At 43.9% G+C, this 15,728-nt stretch overlaps 1 protein-coding gene across 1 annotated transcript in view; it reads left to right on the top strand.

Annotated features, from left to right (window-relative positions):
- LOC119977132 (FRAS1-related extracellular matrix protein 2-like) overlaps positions 1-12,351 on the top strand; it is a 276,399-nt gene extending 264,048 nt beyond the window's left edge. The window contains exons 21-24 of the mRNA XM_038817762.1: positions 2,053-2,179; positions 3,890-4,077; positions 4,405-4,551; positions 11,567-12,351. Of these exons, the coding sequence (XP_038673690.1) occupies positions 2,053-2,179; positions 3,890-4,077; positions 4,405-4,551; positions 11,567-12,070 (966 nt within the window). The 3' untranslated portion in view covers positions 12,071-12,351. The remainder of the gene's footprint in view (positions 1-2,052; positions 2,180-3,889; positions 4,078-4,404; positions 4,552-11,566) is intronic.
- The last annotated feature ends 3,377 nt before the right edge of the window (positions 12,352-15,728 follow it).

Raw genomic sequence — 15,728 nt, 5'->3', positions numbered from 1 at the left:
ATCGCTGAGTAAATGTTGCTTGATAGTGCTGTTGATGATTCCTTTCATCACTTTACTGATGATCGAGAGTAGACTGACAGGGCGGTAATTGGCTGGATTGGATTTGTCCTATTTTTTTATGCACAGGTCATAGTTGGGCAATTTGCCACATTGCTGGGTAGATGCCAGTGTCGTTTCTGTACTGGAACAACTTCGCAAACATTGCAGCTAATTCTGGAGCAGAGGTCTTCGGCTTACTACTAGAATATTGTCAGGACTGAAAGTTGTTGCGGCATCCAGTGCCTTCAGCCATTTCCCGATATCACGTGGATTGAAATTAATTTGCTGAAAACTGCCACCTGTAATTGTGGGGACCACAGGAGGAGGCTAAGATGGATCATAGACTTGGCATGTCTGATAGAAAATGGTTGCAAATGCTTCAACATTGTCTATCGTACTGGACTCCCTCATCATTGGGGATGGGGATATTTGTGAAGTCTCCTCTTCCAGTCAGTTGTTTAATTGTCCACCACCATTTACAACTGGATATGGCAGGACTGCAGGTCTTTGATCTGATGTGTTGGTTGGCATAGGAACGCACAAGATTGGCGAAAAGTAGACCAGTTGGCCCTCGAGCCTGCTTCGCTGTTCAATACGATCATGGCTGCTCTGTTTGTGTTTCAAGTTCCCAACTCCCTTCTGCCCCACAATAACCTTTGATTCCTTTGCCAAACTAAAATCTATCTCCGTCTTAAAAATATTGAATGGTCCTGCTTTCACCGCCTTCTGAGGCAAAGAATTCCGAAGTAAATAACCTCTGAGAGAAAAATAAATTCTATTTGGGCACGATTCAATAAAAAAATATCTATGCCCGGTTTCAGGCACGTTTATCGGATGTTTCTCGGCGCCTGCAGCGCCAAGAAAGACCCCGCTATTCAGCAGCATTTTGCTGTTTTGCCTCGGCGAGGAACGCCCGTCAAGGCCGCATTTTAGTAATTTCCTGCGCTGACAAGTTCAGATTGCCAGTGTAGAAAGACTACTCGTGCATTTTTAAATGCAGCCCCAATTTTTCGACCCCCCTCAGAGCCCCCACCGCGGCCTCTGGACTCCCCACCACCCATCTTGCCTCATCCGGGGTCCTCGAGCCCCTCCTCACTCCACCTCTTATAGGTAAGGCACCAGCGGGCCCTATCCCTGGAACAGACAACCTGGCACCCGGGCACCTTGGCTCTGTCAGCCTGACACCATGGCAGTGCCCCTGCCAACCAGGCAGTGCCAGAGTGACACTGCCAGGGTGCCTGGGCAACAGTGATGGGTATCAGGCTGGGAGTGTCAAGGTGCCAGTGGGAGTGTTAGGGTGCTACCCTGCTCTGTCCCTGACCACCCAAAGGCCTCCAGCTGCCTGGGAGGCCCCTGCCAGGTGCCATTATGACGGGTCTACGTTTGTGTGGACCAGTACTTAACGGCACCCTGGAGAGGTCTCCCAGGTGTGCGACCATTGAATCCGGGCACTGGGAAAATCCGGTGAGTGCATATTTAAATTGTCCTAATGACTCATTTAAATATGCTGCGCGGGCGAGATCCAAATCGCGATATCTCGCGAGACTTGGTTGAATCTCGTGAGGTGATTCGAGCTTCACAAATCTCGCAAGATTCAACAGCCTCATCGTGATATCAAGTCAGGCGCAACAGGCCATCAAATAGTGCCCTTCATCTCTGTCCTAAAAGGACGATCCCTAATTTTAAAACACTGCCCCCTAATTCTGGACTCACCCACAAGAGGAAGCAACCTTTCAACGTCCACCTTGTCAATAGTGTTCAAGATCTTGTATACTTCAATTAAGTCAAGTTGTTGAACTCTTGAGAGGACCATGCATGTTTTCCATATGGTGCTACATCCTGGGGCTGTCTGGCGAGTGACGAATGGTAGATTGAGCGACGGGTTTGCTTGTGACTGAGAACAATTGGCAGCGGTCGGGCACATGGATCAAAGTGCCTGAGATGTTTGTAGTCCTGTCTTCACCATTATCGCTTATTAGGTTTTGATTTATTGGCTTTATCTGTTCCTTCCAGGTGAGTGACCCTGTTGCCGCCGAGTTCAGCCTGAATACTCAAATTTTCCTGCTAAGCAGAAAGGGTCTCTGGTTGTCCGACGGCTCCATGGGATTCGGCGAAGGCAGTGATGTCGCTTTCACAGAAGGTACTGAAGTTGAGCCACTTACTGGACTATTGATACAATAAAGCCAGGCTCAATGTGAACACTGTTTAATAACCTAGCACTGAGACATAATACAAGAAGCTGGGCATCCTGAAACCCAAGCAGGAAAAGACATGTCAGGCTCCATTTTGGAAGCGCAACAATCTCAAGCACCACCCTAACCAATTGCATTAGAAAATCATCAGATAATTGAAGACAAGGAAGGGCATCTAACTTCAGCAATTTTCTAAATTATGCTAGGGTTTTTGATTCCACCACCCATTCCGTGACTTGAAGCCTTTTTGAAGAACTTTGTGTTATCAATTTTAAGTTTGCCCTACAGTCAAAGTTCAAGTTGAACTACTCATCCAGATCTAACTTTTCCCAACTGTGCACTCTTTCCTACCCCTGCGATTGCTTGGAAGGGTTTGCTGTAAAATAGAAGTTACATCATGGAACAGGCCAAATGGTTATGATTATTTTGCCGTATCTAGATACAACCCAATTGATCCCAAAAGGAAAGAAAACAAATCATAATTCCAACAAGCATGGGCAATCAAAGTCCTAAAAGAGTACAAGGGCCCTGAACATCTATGGGACTTCTACTAGAATCCCACCATAACTGTAGCAGAAAACCACCAAAAAATGGCAAGCACCCAGTTCCACCATGTTTTTGCAACATCTGGGATTTTCTGGAACTTCCAAGGAAGATGGTGTTGGATTGAGAACTGGATGGAGGTTCCTGCTTCTCCAGTTCATTTGAGGTATGGCATAATGGCACAATGTGGCCTCCAAATGGGCACACATTTGTTCCACTGAGAATGGTCCATCCGATTCGATCCAACCCGCACCTGTGTGCCCACCTGCAAAAACAGCATAGACTCTCAAATAATTTGTTTTTCTTAAACATGATGACACCTTACACAGGAAACATGTCTTAACAGGAGGTAGGGTGGAGAAGAGAAGCCATCGGCAATCCTTCCTCCACCCATTCCCCAACCCCACCAGTGGTGGCAGGCACCTGGCTTTATGACTAAAAGGCTCTAGCAAGCCCAATCGCAGTATAACTGCCAGGATCACATCTCAAGGATTTTTTGGGCCAATATTAAGAGAGTGGGATCTACTATGAAATTTGTATAAGGATGTTGACCTTCAGTGTATCTTAGTGAAGAAACTCAGTGACACAAGCCCATATTTTTCTATATAAAATAAGTTGCTACATTTTTGCACTAGTATTGTGTTGAACATCCTTACAATGACATGAATGCTTTGGGTGACTATTCGGTTGCAAACATTTTAGACAATTTCCCTGTCAAGACAAAGATACAGATGTTGGGATATGTTGTATAGTTCTATGGAATCTGTGACCCCATGGATTGTGGGTTTATGTCCATGCTTGCCGATGTATTTTGTTTCCTGTCTCAGTCAGGTAATCCAGGGGTACACACCCTGTTGAAACAAGTTGCTGTGCTCTTATGAAGCAAGGGAAAGCCAGAGCATGCAGAAACAGTCTCCCAATAATTAGCCGTCGCTTCAGATTGATAGTGGACTGGAAAAAGGTTGCATGCTTGCTGCCGCAGGAAATGTCACAAGATGTTGAAAGACATGAAATAGCAACAAAAATAATTCTAGAAAGGGACAGGAAGGGAGGCAGTTTGGTGGCATGATATAAAGTTCCATCAGATTTCTAATTGAAATGTGTTTTTCTTGCAGGATCAGTTGTCTATGGGCGTGTGATGGTTGATCCTGTGCAGAACCTGGGAGATTCCTTCCACTGTAATATTGAGAAGGTGTTTCTGTGTACAGGCGCTGATGGCTATGTGCCCAAATACAACCCAATAAATAGTGAATATGGCTGCCTGGCTGATTCATCTTCTCTCTTGTACAGGTTTAAAATCCTGGTAAGTCAGTTATTTCTGTAGATGACTCAAAATAATGAATATACTCTTCATCATCAATGGCATGTGCTTCGAGCTTTAGTCGCGTACAGTTATGATTTTTGTAAAGAGAAATGGGGCATGAGTGGAAAACTGATGAATACAACGTAGAGGAAGCAAAGGTTTTTAAGCATGCCAATCAGCTCCAGATTGTTGGTAAGAATTGTATTCAATTCATTAGGTTGTTTTTATTCTAAAATTTAAAAACAAACTTAAGTTGCATTTAAGGAGGTTCATTATTTTCACTGGGATGCATAATTCCAATAACAGGTCTTTTACTTTTTTGAACAGGATAAGGCTCAGCCTGAGACACAAGATTCATATTTTGGAAATGTGGCATTCAATGCTAGACTTGCAATAGATGATTCTGAAGCAATTGCACTTTCCAGACAGCCTGGTTCTGATGGCTTTCGAATAGACTCCTCCCCACTGTTCCAGGTACGAAGGAGATGACTGTCCTTATATACTTTGTGATCACTGGTAGTGTTACCCTTTCTGGACTTGGTGGCTAGAATTAGCTGTGTAGGGTTATCATCACAGTTTATTGCCCTGAAGTCTATTGTGTGTTGCACAAAATTGCCGCTTATTCATAAAGGATGCCCCTTCTGCAACTACAGATCATCACATATTGTGTTGTTGATGGCATTATCATTTCATCGCATTAACAGTTCTGTTCCAGAGACTTTTTTATCATCAGAAAATATAGGTTGCAGAAGCCCCGTGAACAAGGCCAAAAGTCTTGGGGGGGGGGGGGGGTGACACTACTGTGGGCAGTAGGTCCCGAGGCTGCATTGTGTTGGCGACAACCAAGTAAATGGTTGCTGTGAGGACAGACATCCCTATTGAGGATGACAATCCATCCCCAAGAACTGCCAGCCGAATTAGAGAACTAGCGGCTCAACAGCACATCCACTAGCAGTGGGCATTGATGGGGATGCACCTGGAGGATGAGGGCACATCAATGGCCAGTGCCCTTGAAGATGGGTGCATGGCGTTTAGGGTACCCAGCAATTGAGGCGGGTCTCAATGGGCAGGCAGAGCCATTGCCAGGGGCTCCTCCATGCACCATAGAGTGCCCAGAAAGGAGCACCCCAGCCCACTGGGAAATCGCTGGATTTCACTGGATGGTCTCTCCATGCAGTGGCAATCCCTAGACTCGAAATGAGGGGAAACATTATGCAGTGAATGATTAGGAATACACTGCCGACATGTCTGGTGCAGGCAGATTTAACCCCGGCCTTCAAAAGAGAGTTAAAAATGTCAGTGTTACGGGGAAAAGGTGGAATGGAGTTAGTTGAGTTGCTGTTGCAGAGAGCTGGCACAGACACAATGGGCTTAATAGCCTCCTTCTGTGCTATAACCATTTTATGATTCTATAAAGGGTCCTCTGGTGTCCTTTTGGAATACTAGTGTCTCAGCAAGTCAATGATTTTGGTCAAAGAGGATCTGCCACTTCCAAAGGTATATTGGCTACCTCTTACTGGGTGATTTTCATATAGATACTCCTCAACTTTATTGCTAATGATCAATTCTATTATTTTTCCAGTTACCAATGTAGCTGTAATTAGGTTGGCACATTACCACAGTGGTTAGTACATTTACTTCACAATTCCAGGGTCCCAGGTTCGATTCCCAGCTTGGGTCACTGTCTGTGTGGAGTCTGCACGTTTTCTCCATGTCTACGTGGGTTTCCTCCGGGTGCTCTGGTTTCCTCCCACAAGTCCCGAAAGACGTGCTGTTAGGGAATTTGGATATTCTGAATTATCCCTCAAGTGTATCCAAACAGGTGCCGGAGTGTGGCGACTAGGGAATTTTCAGAGTAGCTACATTGCAGCATTAATGTATGCCTACTTGTGACAATAAAGATTATTATTATTATTATAACTTCCTAATTCATTGGTTGTTTCTGAGAGTTTGTATTGGAGCCAGAAAATCCCGTCGGAGAATCCCACCCCACCCAGATCTTTTCCCAGGCTCTCAGCATTCTCTCATGGCTAATATATGATTTTTAATTGTATAATATCACTAAATCATTTGTTCCCTTAAACTTTTAGGGAGGTTTCTATTAGTCCCCCCTTTTGATTATTCAAAAGATTAAATGAGATAATTCAAAATAAAATAGAAATTAAGGAGGAAATGCAATAGGGTAGAGATAAGCGTGGAGAGGAACCCATTTACATTGTCTTTAATGGTTCGCTTGTTTGAGAACAGCCTCCAACAATGGAACCAGCAAAGCTTTGCAAAGCGTTACAAACATTCTGGTAGTATTTCATGTATGCAAATAAAATGATTATACAGTAAAATAACTGAAGTTGAGTAAATGATTTAGTAATAATTGGTAAAAATTATTATTAAAATTGATTATGTAATTGAGTAATAAAAGAATTAATAATACAATAATAATGCAGTAAATAATAATTCAACAGAAACTTCATTTCTATGTTATTGGCTGGTGGTGCATATGGATTACCATGAACCACGTGGATTGGTGGGGCACTATGGGTAGGCATGCATTAGCCAAAGTACCTGATCAGCAGCATCAGTATGTAAAGGATAAGTCCAAATATGCAAAATAGGAAAAGTCCCTGAATGATGTTAATTCATATGCCACCCAACCATCTGGAAAGCCAACCCCAAAGAGTGTAATCAGAGAGTTGGTCAAGTGTTTTAACTTTGTCTTTAATCAGAGTTTAACATTGCATAAAGTTTAATTTCCCATCCAAACTAATTTTAAACATTTTTTCGAACTAAACACAATAACTGTTGCTAACTCGCCAGTACAAGGGAAAGGAGAATATATGGCTGAATGTTTAGGGCAGCTTCTCTGTACTTGTCCTTATCAACTTGCTCTGATTGGCCTTGGTTTAAAGTTTGCAAAAATGCTTTTTCACAGAGTTTTCCTTTGAGACACAAGCCTGTATTTCATTTCCAGTAAATTAAAAATATCGAACATTTTTACAGTTTCTGATTTTGGTCCGCGCACTTCAAATAAGGACATTCTCACTTGTCCTCTACTGGCTCTTGCTGTAGTTCTTATATGTAGACTGCTTCGCCATGCCCCAAAATGTTACCCCCCTCAGGAAGATTTTTCCAGGCTGCCAAAACCTGTTGAGAAACAGAACTAACAACACTTTTTTGACAATAACTAAGTAAAGCATCACTGTCTGGCTTTCTTAAGTCAATAGTCCCTGGCAGCGAACTATTGTGTTGAATGGCTGTAGCCTTCCTGGCTGAAGTTGTCTCTGTTCCTTCCACATAATCATGTTTTCGTATTCTCCCCCCTTTTCCTCTTTCCCAAGGAGCAAAGATGATGATGGATTTATGGTGTTTGCATGGTGGAAGTAAAAATTAGTTTCTTTCAAAACTACTGGTGTTGGTTCGCGTCGTGCTGCGCCCTTTTGGGGTGGATCCCTGAATGAGTTAGGGGGCGGGTCTCAATCGTAAGAGTCCATTTTATAATCATGTAATTCGACCCTAGTAATTCGAAAGGGCATGAAACCACAAAATGGCTGTCTTCACCACAAGAATGACATATCGGGCGGGATTCTCCCATACCCGATGGGGCGGGGAGTCCCAGCGGGACGGAATGGCGTGAACCACTCCGGCGTCGGGCCACCCCAAAGGCGTGGAATCTTCCGCACCTTGGGGCTAGGGCCGGCGCCGGAGTGGTTTGCGCCCCGCCGGCCGGCGTGGAAGGTCTTTGGTGCCACGCCAACCGGGGCTGAAGGGACTCCGCCGGCCGGCGCGAGTCCGCGCATGCGCGGGAGCGTCAGCAGCTGCTAACGTCATCCCCGTGCATGCGCGGGGGGGTTCGCCATCACGGAGGCTGACACGGCCGGCGCATAGGGAAAGAGTGCCCCCACGGCACAGGCCCGTCCGCGGATCGGTGGGCCCCGATCGTGGGCCAGGCCACCGTGGGAGCACCCCCCCCCCCCCCCCCCCCCCCCCCCCCCCGGGCCACATCGCCCCAGGACCCCGGAGCCCGCCCGCGCCGCCAGGTCTCGCCGGTAAGGGACCTAGTCTAATTTACGCCGGCGGGCGTGGCAAAGAATGGGTGGGACTTCGGCCCATCGCGGGTCAGAGAATCGCCGTGGGGGGCCGCTGCAACAATGCAGGAGCTGATACTGGTACTGTCTTGGTTAGAATTATTACTGCTTCCGTCTGTGGCAGAGTTGTTTGCTTTGGAGAATTGAGATATAGCTGAGGTTTTAAAAACAGATTTGACGATTTTGCCAACTCTCCTCTCTGTCATTTTTTATGACCTTTCATACGCTGAAGGAATATTCGGGTAGTTTTCCCCAAAACTCTCTTTAGGGACTGTTTGTTCTTGGTAATGGTTTTAATTAAATTACCGCATTTGCTTCAGACAAATCAAATTGCCGATTAAAAGGAGATTTAAGATCTCTGACAAATTTTCAGTAGAAGTAACTAATGGAGCTCGGCTGCCCCTCGAGACCGAGGGAAGCTCTGCAGCACCCTTGGAAGCAATGGGGGCTTTTTGAAGACTATTGTCCCCCAAAACACTTCAGAACAACTTGGAAGCAGTGGGGACTTTGTACTATCATCCCTTTTAACTCTTCCGATAAATAACTGACTCAAGTACTTGCAACCCCAATATCTCAGCCTTTTCTTCTAAGGTTCTTTTGTCAGTAGGGGAAGATCCACGAGCCGTTGCGGCTTGAGACGTTAATTGAGGCAAAATTGATATCTTACCTCAGTCTAGCTGATTTTCGGATTGAAGTCTTCCAGTCGTCCGGTCTGCAAATCTGTCTTTGGGCTGCACCGTTAGTTGGGGGGCCCTCCAGCATGGTCTGCCTTCCGACCATTCCGTTCTTCCTCCGTTTGCCCGACCCCATCAATTCTCCCCTCTACCGTTTGCCGACTACACCAATTGGTGGATCTGTACTTAGTTAATATATTTATGTATCGCCACACTATATATTAATCTTCAGAACTCGAGATGGAGCTTCTTGGGTGAAGTCAAGTATAGCTTTATTGATGTCAGTTTTAAAGTCTACTGATCAAGTCAAATTTTATGCGAATACAGAATCTAGAAAGTTGTTTGTCCAATGCAAATACAGATGGTTGAGCTGAATTTAAAATACAATTCAGTTTGTGGTAATTTCTTCAGATGAAAATGCAAAAATAAACGAAAGGAAATAGCTGTTTGCATAGCAAAGTAAGAATAGATTTCAAAGGTTCGGTTAAAGATGAATTCAGAGAGAGCAAGCAAAGGTTTTCTCCCGGTCTCTTAAGGAAATCATAATCTTTTGAGACTCTGTCCCCTTTCTGACTGTGATTGGGTTAAAATAATTATAATTCATCTAATTGACCAAAATGTCTGTCTATCAAGTTTTAAGAGATAATGTGACATGGGAGAATTTCTCTATATTTCCATAATATGGTGTGATCGAACCACTTGTTTCCCACCATGTTTTCTAGAACTGGGATGGTCCTAGTAATGATAACAATGAGTCTATTCTGCAACGTGGATAGTCAGTTTGAAAACTGACTTTCCTACCAGATAGAACATAGAACAGTACAGCACAGAACAGGCCCTTCGGCCCTCGATGTTGTGCCGAGCAATGATCACCCTACTCAAACCCACGTATCCACCCTATACCCGTAACCCAACAACCCCCCCCCCTTAACCTTACTTTTCTTTTCCCATTCTCTCAGCATTCTCTGCTGTCATGGCTAATATATGATTTTTAATAGTACAATGTCACTAAATCATTTCTTCCCTTAAACCTTTATTACCTATACGAAAAGTAGGTTTCTATCAGTCACCTAAACGTCAGAGATTTGAGGTCAAATCTACTCAATCTAAGAAAAGAAGAATCTTCGTACCCCCATTCACACTGCAATATTTCATGGGATGTGGGCATCGCTGACTAACCCAGCATTTGTTGTCCATAATTGCCTTTGAGAAGGTGGTGGTGAGCTGCCTTCTTGAGCTGCTGCAGTCCATCTGGAGTAGGTAAACCCACAGTGTTGTCTGGATTTTTGACCCAGCGACAGTGAAGGAACAGTGAAATATTACCAAGTCAGGATGCTGTGTGGCTTGGATGGGAACTTGGATGTGATTGTGTTCCTAAGCGTCTGCTCCCTTGTCCTATAATCAGGAGAAGCCATGGGTTTGGAAGGTGCTCGGAAAGGCTTCATGAGTTACTGCAGTGTATCTTGAATATGGTATATGTTGTTGCGACTGCATTGATGATAGGGAGAGAGCAAGTTCAAGGTGGCGTATGAGGTGCCGATGAAGCAGCCGCTTTGTACTTGATGGTGCTGAGCTTCTTGAGTTACTCAGAGAGTATTCCACCACAGTCTTGGCTTGTGCCATCTAAATAGTTTTTGTGGACTCAAAGAGGTGAATTACTAGCCACAGAATTCCTGACATCTGACCTGTTGTTGGACCACAGTATTTATGTGGCTTATCCAGTTCAGTTTCTGGTGAATGGTAACCCGCAGGATGTTGAGAGTGAGAAATTTAGTGAAAACATTGACTGTCAAGGGGAGATAGGTAGATTCTCTCTTGTTGTAAATGGTCATTGCTTGGCAGTGGTGTGGCGCAAATGTTAGTAGCTCAAGCCTGGATGTTGGTCAGCTCTTGCTGCATATGACACGGACTGCCTCAGTATTTGAGATGTCTTGAATGGTGCTGAACATTGCACACGGAACATCCTCACTTCTGTCCTTATGATGGAGGGAGGTTCATTGATGAAACAGCTGAAGATGATTGGGTTTAGAACACTATCCTGAGGAACTCCTGCATCAGTGCCCTGGGACTGAAATGATTGAACCCCAACAACCAGAACCATCATCCTCTGTAATAAAAACAGAAAATGTTGAAAAGGCTCAACAGGTCTGGCCACTCTGTTAATGTTTTGTAAGAGAAGTGGTATAGAGGGGACCTGAGGAAACATTTCTTTGCTTAGAGGGTGGTGGATACATGGAACGTGTTGCCAGAGAGGGTGGTGGAGGCAGGTACTCTCGCAACCAGGTAAGAAGCATCTGGACGAGCTCTTAAATCGCCAAAGCATAGTAGGCTATTAATCTAGTGTTGGTAAATGGGATTAATATCGATTGGTATTTGATGGTCAGCATAGACATGGTGGGCAGAAGGGCCTGTTCCTGTGCTCTGTAGCTCTATGATATGCTGCCAGACCTGCTGAGTTTTCCCAGCATTTTCTGGTTTTATTTCAGATTTCCAGCACCGCAGTATTTTTATTCCATCCTCCTTGTGTTAGATGTGGCATTTTGCATTTAGTGTTAATTAGTTACAAAAGGAATTACAAAATAGTCATTAAGCTATTTCTCTGATATGAAAAAAGCAGGTTAATGTCCATTCTAAAGTTTTTCCTTGCTCCAAACAATTGCTTTCACTATGAATGTCTCAATTGCTGCAGTAAAATCTGAAGCTGAACAGTAACATGTTATTCTTAATCTCTAGGTTGCTGCCGGTCGAGAGTGGTACATTCATACCATTTACACTGTGCGGTCTCGGGACAGTGCGAGCAGAGGCATTGGAAAGAGAAGTGTGGAGTATCATATTGTTTCACATAGCGGAAACCTGAGCTCGAAGAGGCATTCACGCCAGCAACGATCGGTTAAAGAAGCCTCCATACTGGCTGAGGGCATTGGCATTGAGAACAACAGAGGAACCAACATTCAACACATTGCCTTGGACCGCAGCAACCGGAAGCAAGTTGTCGAGGAAGATATCTTCCCTGAAGGAGCAGTTGCTAGGTCACCAAATGACCGAGGTGACAAGGTTGGCAATGTTCCCATTATCGGAGGGATTGCTACCTTACTACTAGCTATTTGTGTTGTTGTTATTATTGTCCTCCTGCTGAAACGCAGAAAGCAATCGGATAAGAAGGGAGAGTATAAGAAATCACCCAGTAACAAGGCCATGACTGCACAGAATTATCACAGCGACAGCTCTGAGGTTTGATCAACATCCAAGTTCCATCACAGCCAACTCCAAAGTGCCTCAGAGGACTTGAACTGTGCCTTATTACAAACACCAGAACATTATTTATCCAATTACTGTTGTCACTTGACTCCAGCTGTACTTGAATGTTTGGTTTTGGAATCCATGCAACATCGCATTCACAGAGCCTTCGCCATGGGTCTCAAGTATCATCTTTTGCACAGAATTCAGCAAGTGACCTGAAATGCACTGTACATCGAGAGGCACTGCACAAACTGCATCATGTTGAGGGAGGTTTGGGGGATGGGTGGGGGGGTTGGGGGGGGGGGGGGGGGGGGGTGACTGGAGAGAGGGGCAGCGGCAGCAGAGAATTCTATGAGGGGAATCCACTACTTTTCTAAAAAACCACTTTCCCTGAACAGGATTAAAAGACAACTGTATCCAAAGGTGCTAATTATTCCTCTCCTACTGAAAAGGAGATTTATTAACTTATGTAGATGAGGAAAGACTGGAGGTGCAGTAGCTAGAAGACTCAATAAATCGCTGTTTTTATTGTTTCTAGTGTGTAAATGAATTAGTCAGCATTTTCTATAAGAATTTTGCAGCTGGACATAAGTATACACTGGAAGACTCACCAGTCATGAAGTAGTGGAATAGTTCCAAGGAAACCGATTTATAATCTTTGCACCCCCTGGATAAACCTTTATAAATACAAAAAAAAAATCACCTATGAAATGTTAATTGTTTTGTTGATCTGGGAAGATTGAGGTGCTTTGACTTGCACACCCTGTGGTCTGTAAGTTATCTAAATGGTGCTTTCTCATTTTGTATCCTTATTTTGCAATTTTTGTACAGGTTCAATTTATTAATTTTATGTCTCGTGTTTTCCTTTGGTCTGTAGGAAACTGTATTTACTGCATGTGTGCCGCTGTCATTAAGTTTTATCTGTTGATGCATGAGGGAATGGCAGATGGTAGGTGTAAATGTTTGACAAGCTAGTCGTAACTGTCCCTGGTGGCCAAGGATGTGAATTCTATAAATTGAAACAACAAAACCACCATATCACTTCTTTGTAATAGCAAGGGAAGTAAACTTGTGATAGACTTTTTCATAAGGTCTGCTCCTGATCCATAGAACAGGTTTAGACCATGACCAGGTCATCTCTGCACTGATCTAACAGTGGCCTAATAATTAGGTCTGATACATCTGTGTGTCACCCCATCCAGGATTTGCCTATTTAGTGCATTACTCCCAATTTGTCATAGGAAATAAAATATCAATAAGGCCAATATGCTTTGATATTTGGTGTTTCCCTCAATTCATCACTATAAATGAGTTCCACCACCAGTAATGGATCTATAACTACCAGTACTTTTGTGTTATAAAGCTCTAAGTAATCTCTCCAGACAACAACCTCCGTTCAAATCTTAAATTATGCTACCTTTGGGGGCGGCACATTAGCACAGTGGTTAGCATTGCTGCCTACAGCGCTGAGGACCCGGGTTCGAATCCCGGCCCTGGGTCACTGTCCGTGAGGGGTTTGCACATTCTCCCCGTGTCTGCGTGGGTTTCACCCCCATAACCCAAAGATGTGCAGGATAGGTGGATTGGCTACGCTAAATTGCCCCTTAATTGGAAAAAATAATTGGGTACTCTAAAAACCTTTTTAAAAAAGAAAAAAAAAATTATGCTACTTTTCTTTACACCGTGAGTGGATTGCGATTCACTTTTCCCTCCGGTAGCGCATCCTAGCCCACAGGTTTCCTGGCAGCGTGGGGTAGTTGCAATGGGAAATCCCGTTGACAAGCGTCAAGAAAAGAGAAAGCCAGCGCCAGCGAACGGTGCGCGGCCGAGATACACGTGGCTGGGGGACCGGAGAAACCCGTCTATTAAGTTTCACATACAAACCGTTTAATTTTTATTGAGATCCCACTGACAACAGTGTACACTGGCAACTTAGCTCTGTGTGTCTGCAGGGTAGACATTACTATTTCACTGTAGAAAGTGTAGTGACAAATTTTGCAACAAAAATGCTTTTAAGTGCTTGACTAATTTTAACTCTGGATGCCAAGCACACTGGGTGTTTTTTGTGTAAACTACAGAAAACCCTCAAATAGTTCACTGATCACTCAAAAGGCGTTTTTAATATCTGCCTTCTTATGCAACATCAGTTCTTTTATTATTTTTTAAACAACCTATTTCACATTTGTCGTTCTCGTTCTTTGTCTATGCCAACTGTTCATTAGAAATGGGCAGACTGCAGAATTAGCATTTATCCAACATCAGTATAAATGGATGATTTGGTTATTCTCCTTGTTTTGCTGCAATCCTAACAACTCTGGCCTGACGAGTTTGGAACCATCTTTGTAAATCTTAATTGTTCCACTGCGAGATACTGGTATTCAAAGCAAGATTATTGAACATTCAATTCCTGGGAAGTAGTCAGTATGAATCTTGTTGGCTGCTTATTTTAAGTATTTGTAACAGGCCAGAAAGAATAATATTTGCAAAAATCGTTTCTAGAAATAATGTAAAGGCTGCAGCTAAAAACCTTATCATTTTAATCCTTTTATTTTCATTTTTAGCAATGTGTTCATATTTTCATCAAATAAAATATTATCTCTCCCACTTTTAATGAATGGAGTTGATTGTAAAAGAAGAAATCATTCAGAATGTTCCATTTTTCCAACAAGCCATGTGACATTTACTTATAATTTCTGTATTGGGAGCTTATCTACCAGGTTTTGAAAGCTTACTAGGTCGGTTTTAACAGTGACATTAATCTACGAAGGAGTACAGTCAATCAATTGACTTGATGGTAGGAAGCAGATGGTAATGGTGGAAGGATGCTTGTCGGACTGGAGGCCCGTGGCTCATGGTGTGCCTCAGGGCCCATTGCTGTTTTTTATCTATGTCAGCGATTTGGATGAGAATTATTGAATCATAGAATTTACAGTGCCGAAGGAGGCCATTCGGCCCATCGAGTGTACGCCGACCCTTGAAAGAGCACCTTACTTAAGCCCATGCCTCCACCCTATCCCGGTAATCCAGTAACCCCACCGAACCTTTTTGGACACTAAGGGCAATTTAGCGTGGCCAATCCACCTAACCTGCACATCTTTGGACTGTGGGAGGAAACCGGAGGACCCGGAGGAAGCCCACGCAGACACGAGGAGAAAATGCTAATTCCACACAGTCACCTGAGGCCAGAATTAAACATGGGTCCCTGGAGCTGTGAGGTGGCAGTGCTAACCACTGTGCTGCCCAAGTACCAGGCATGATCAGTAAGTTTGCTAATGATGGTATTGTAGACAGTGAAGAAGGTTCGCTGCAGGAACTTGATCAGTTGGGGAAGTAGGCCGTGAAATGGCAAATGGAGTTCAATATAGATAAATGTGAGGTGTTGCATTTTGGAAAGTCAAATCAAGGTACGACTTTCACGGTGAATGGTAGGACATTAGATGATATTGTGGAACAGAGGGACCTTGGAGTTCAGGTGCATGGTTCTCTAAAGGTGGAGTCACAGGTAGATAGGGCAGTGAAGAAGGCTTTTGGTATGCTAGCCTTTATCAGTCAGGGCATTGAGTATAGAAGTTGGGAAGTTATGTTCCAGTTGTGCAGGACGTTGGTTAGGCTGCATTGTGTTCCATTTTGGTCACCTTGCTATAGGAAAGACTTT

The sequence above is a fragment of the Scyliorhinus canicula genome, chromosome 14 (assembly GCF_902713615.1).
Source record: "Scyliorhinus canicula chromosome 14, sScyCan1.1, whole genome shotgun sequence".
Lineage (NCBI taxonomy): Eukaryota > Metazoa > Chordata > Chondrichthyes > Carcharhiniformes > Scyliorhinidae > Scyliorhinus > Scyliorhinus canicula.
The sequence above is the reverse complement of the archived record's forward strand: the minus strand, read 5'-3'. Positions and strand labels throughout refer to the sequence as shown.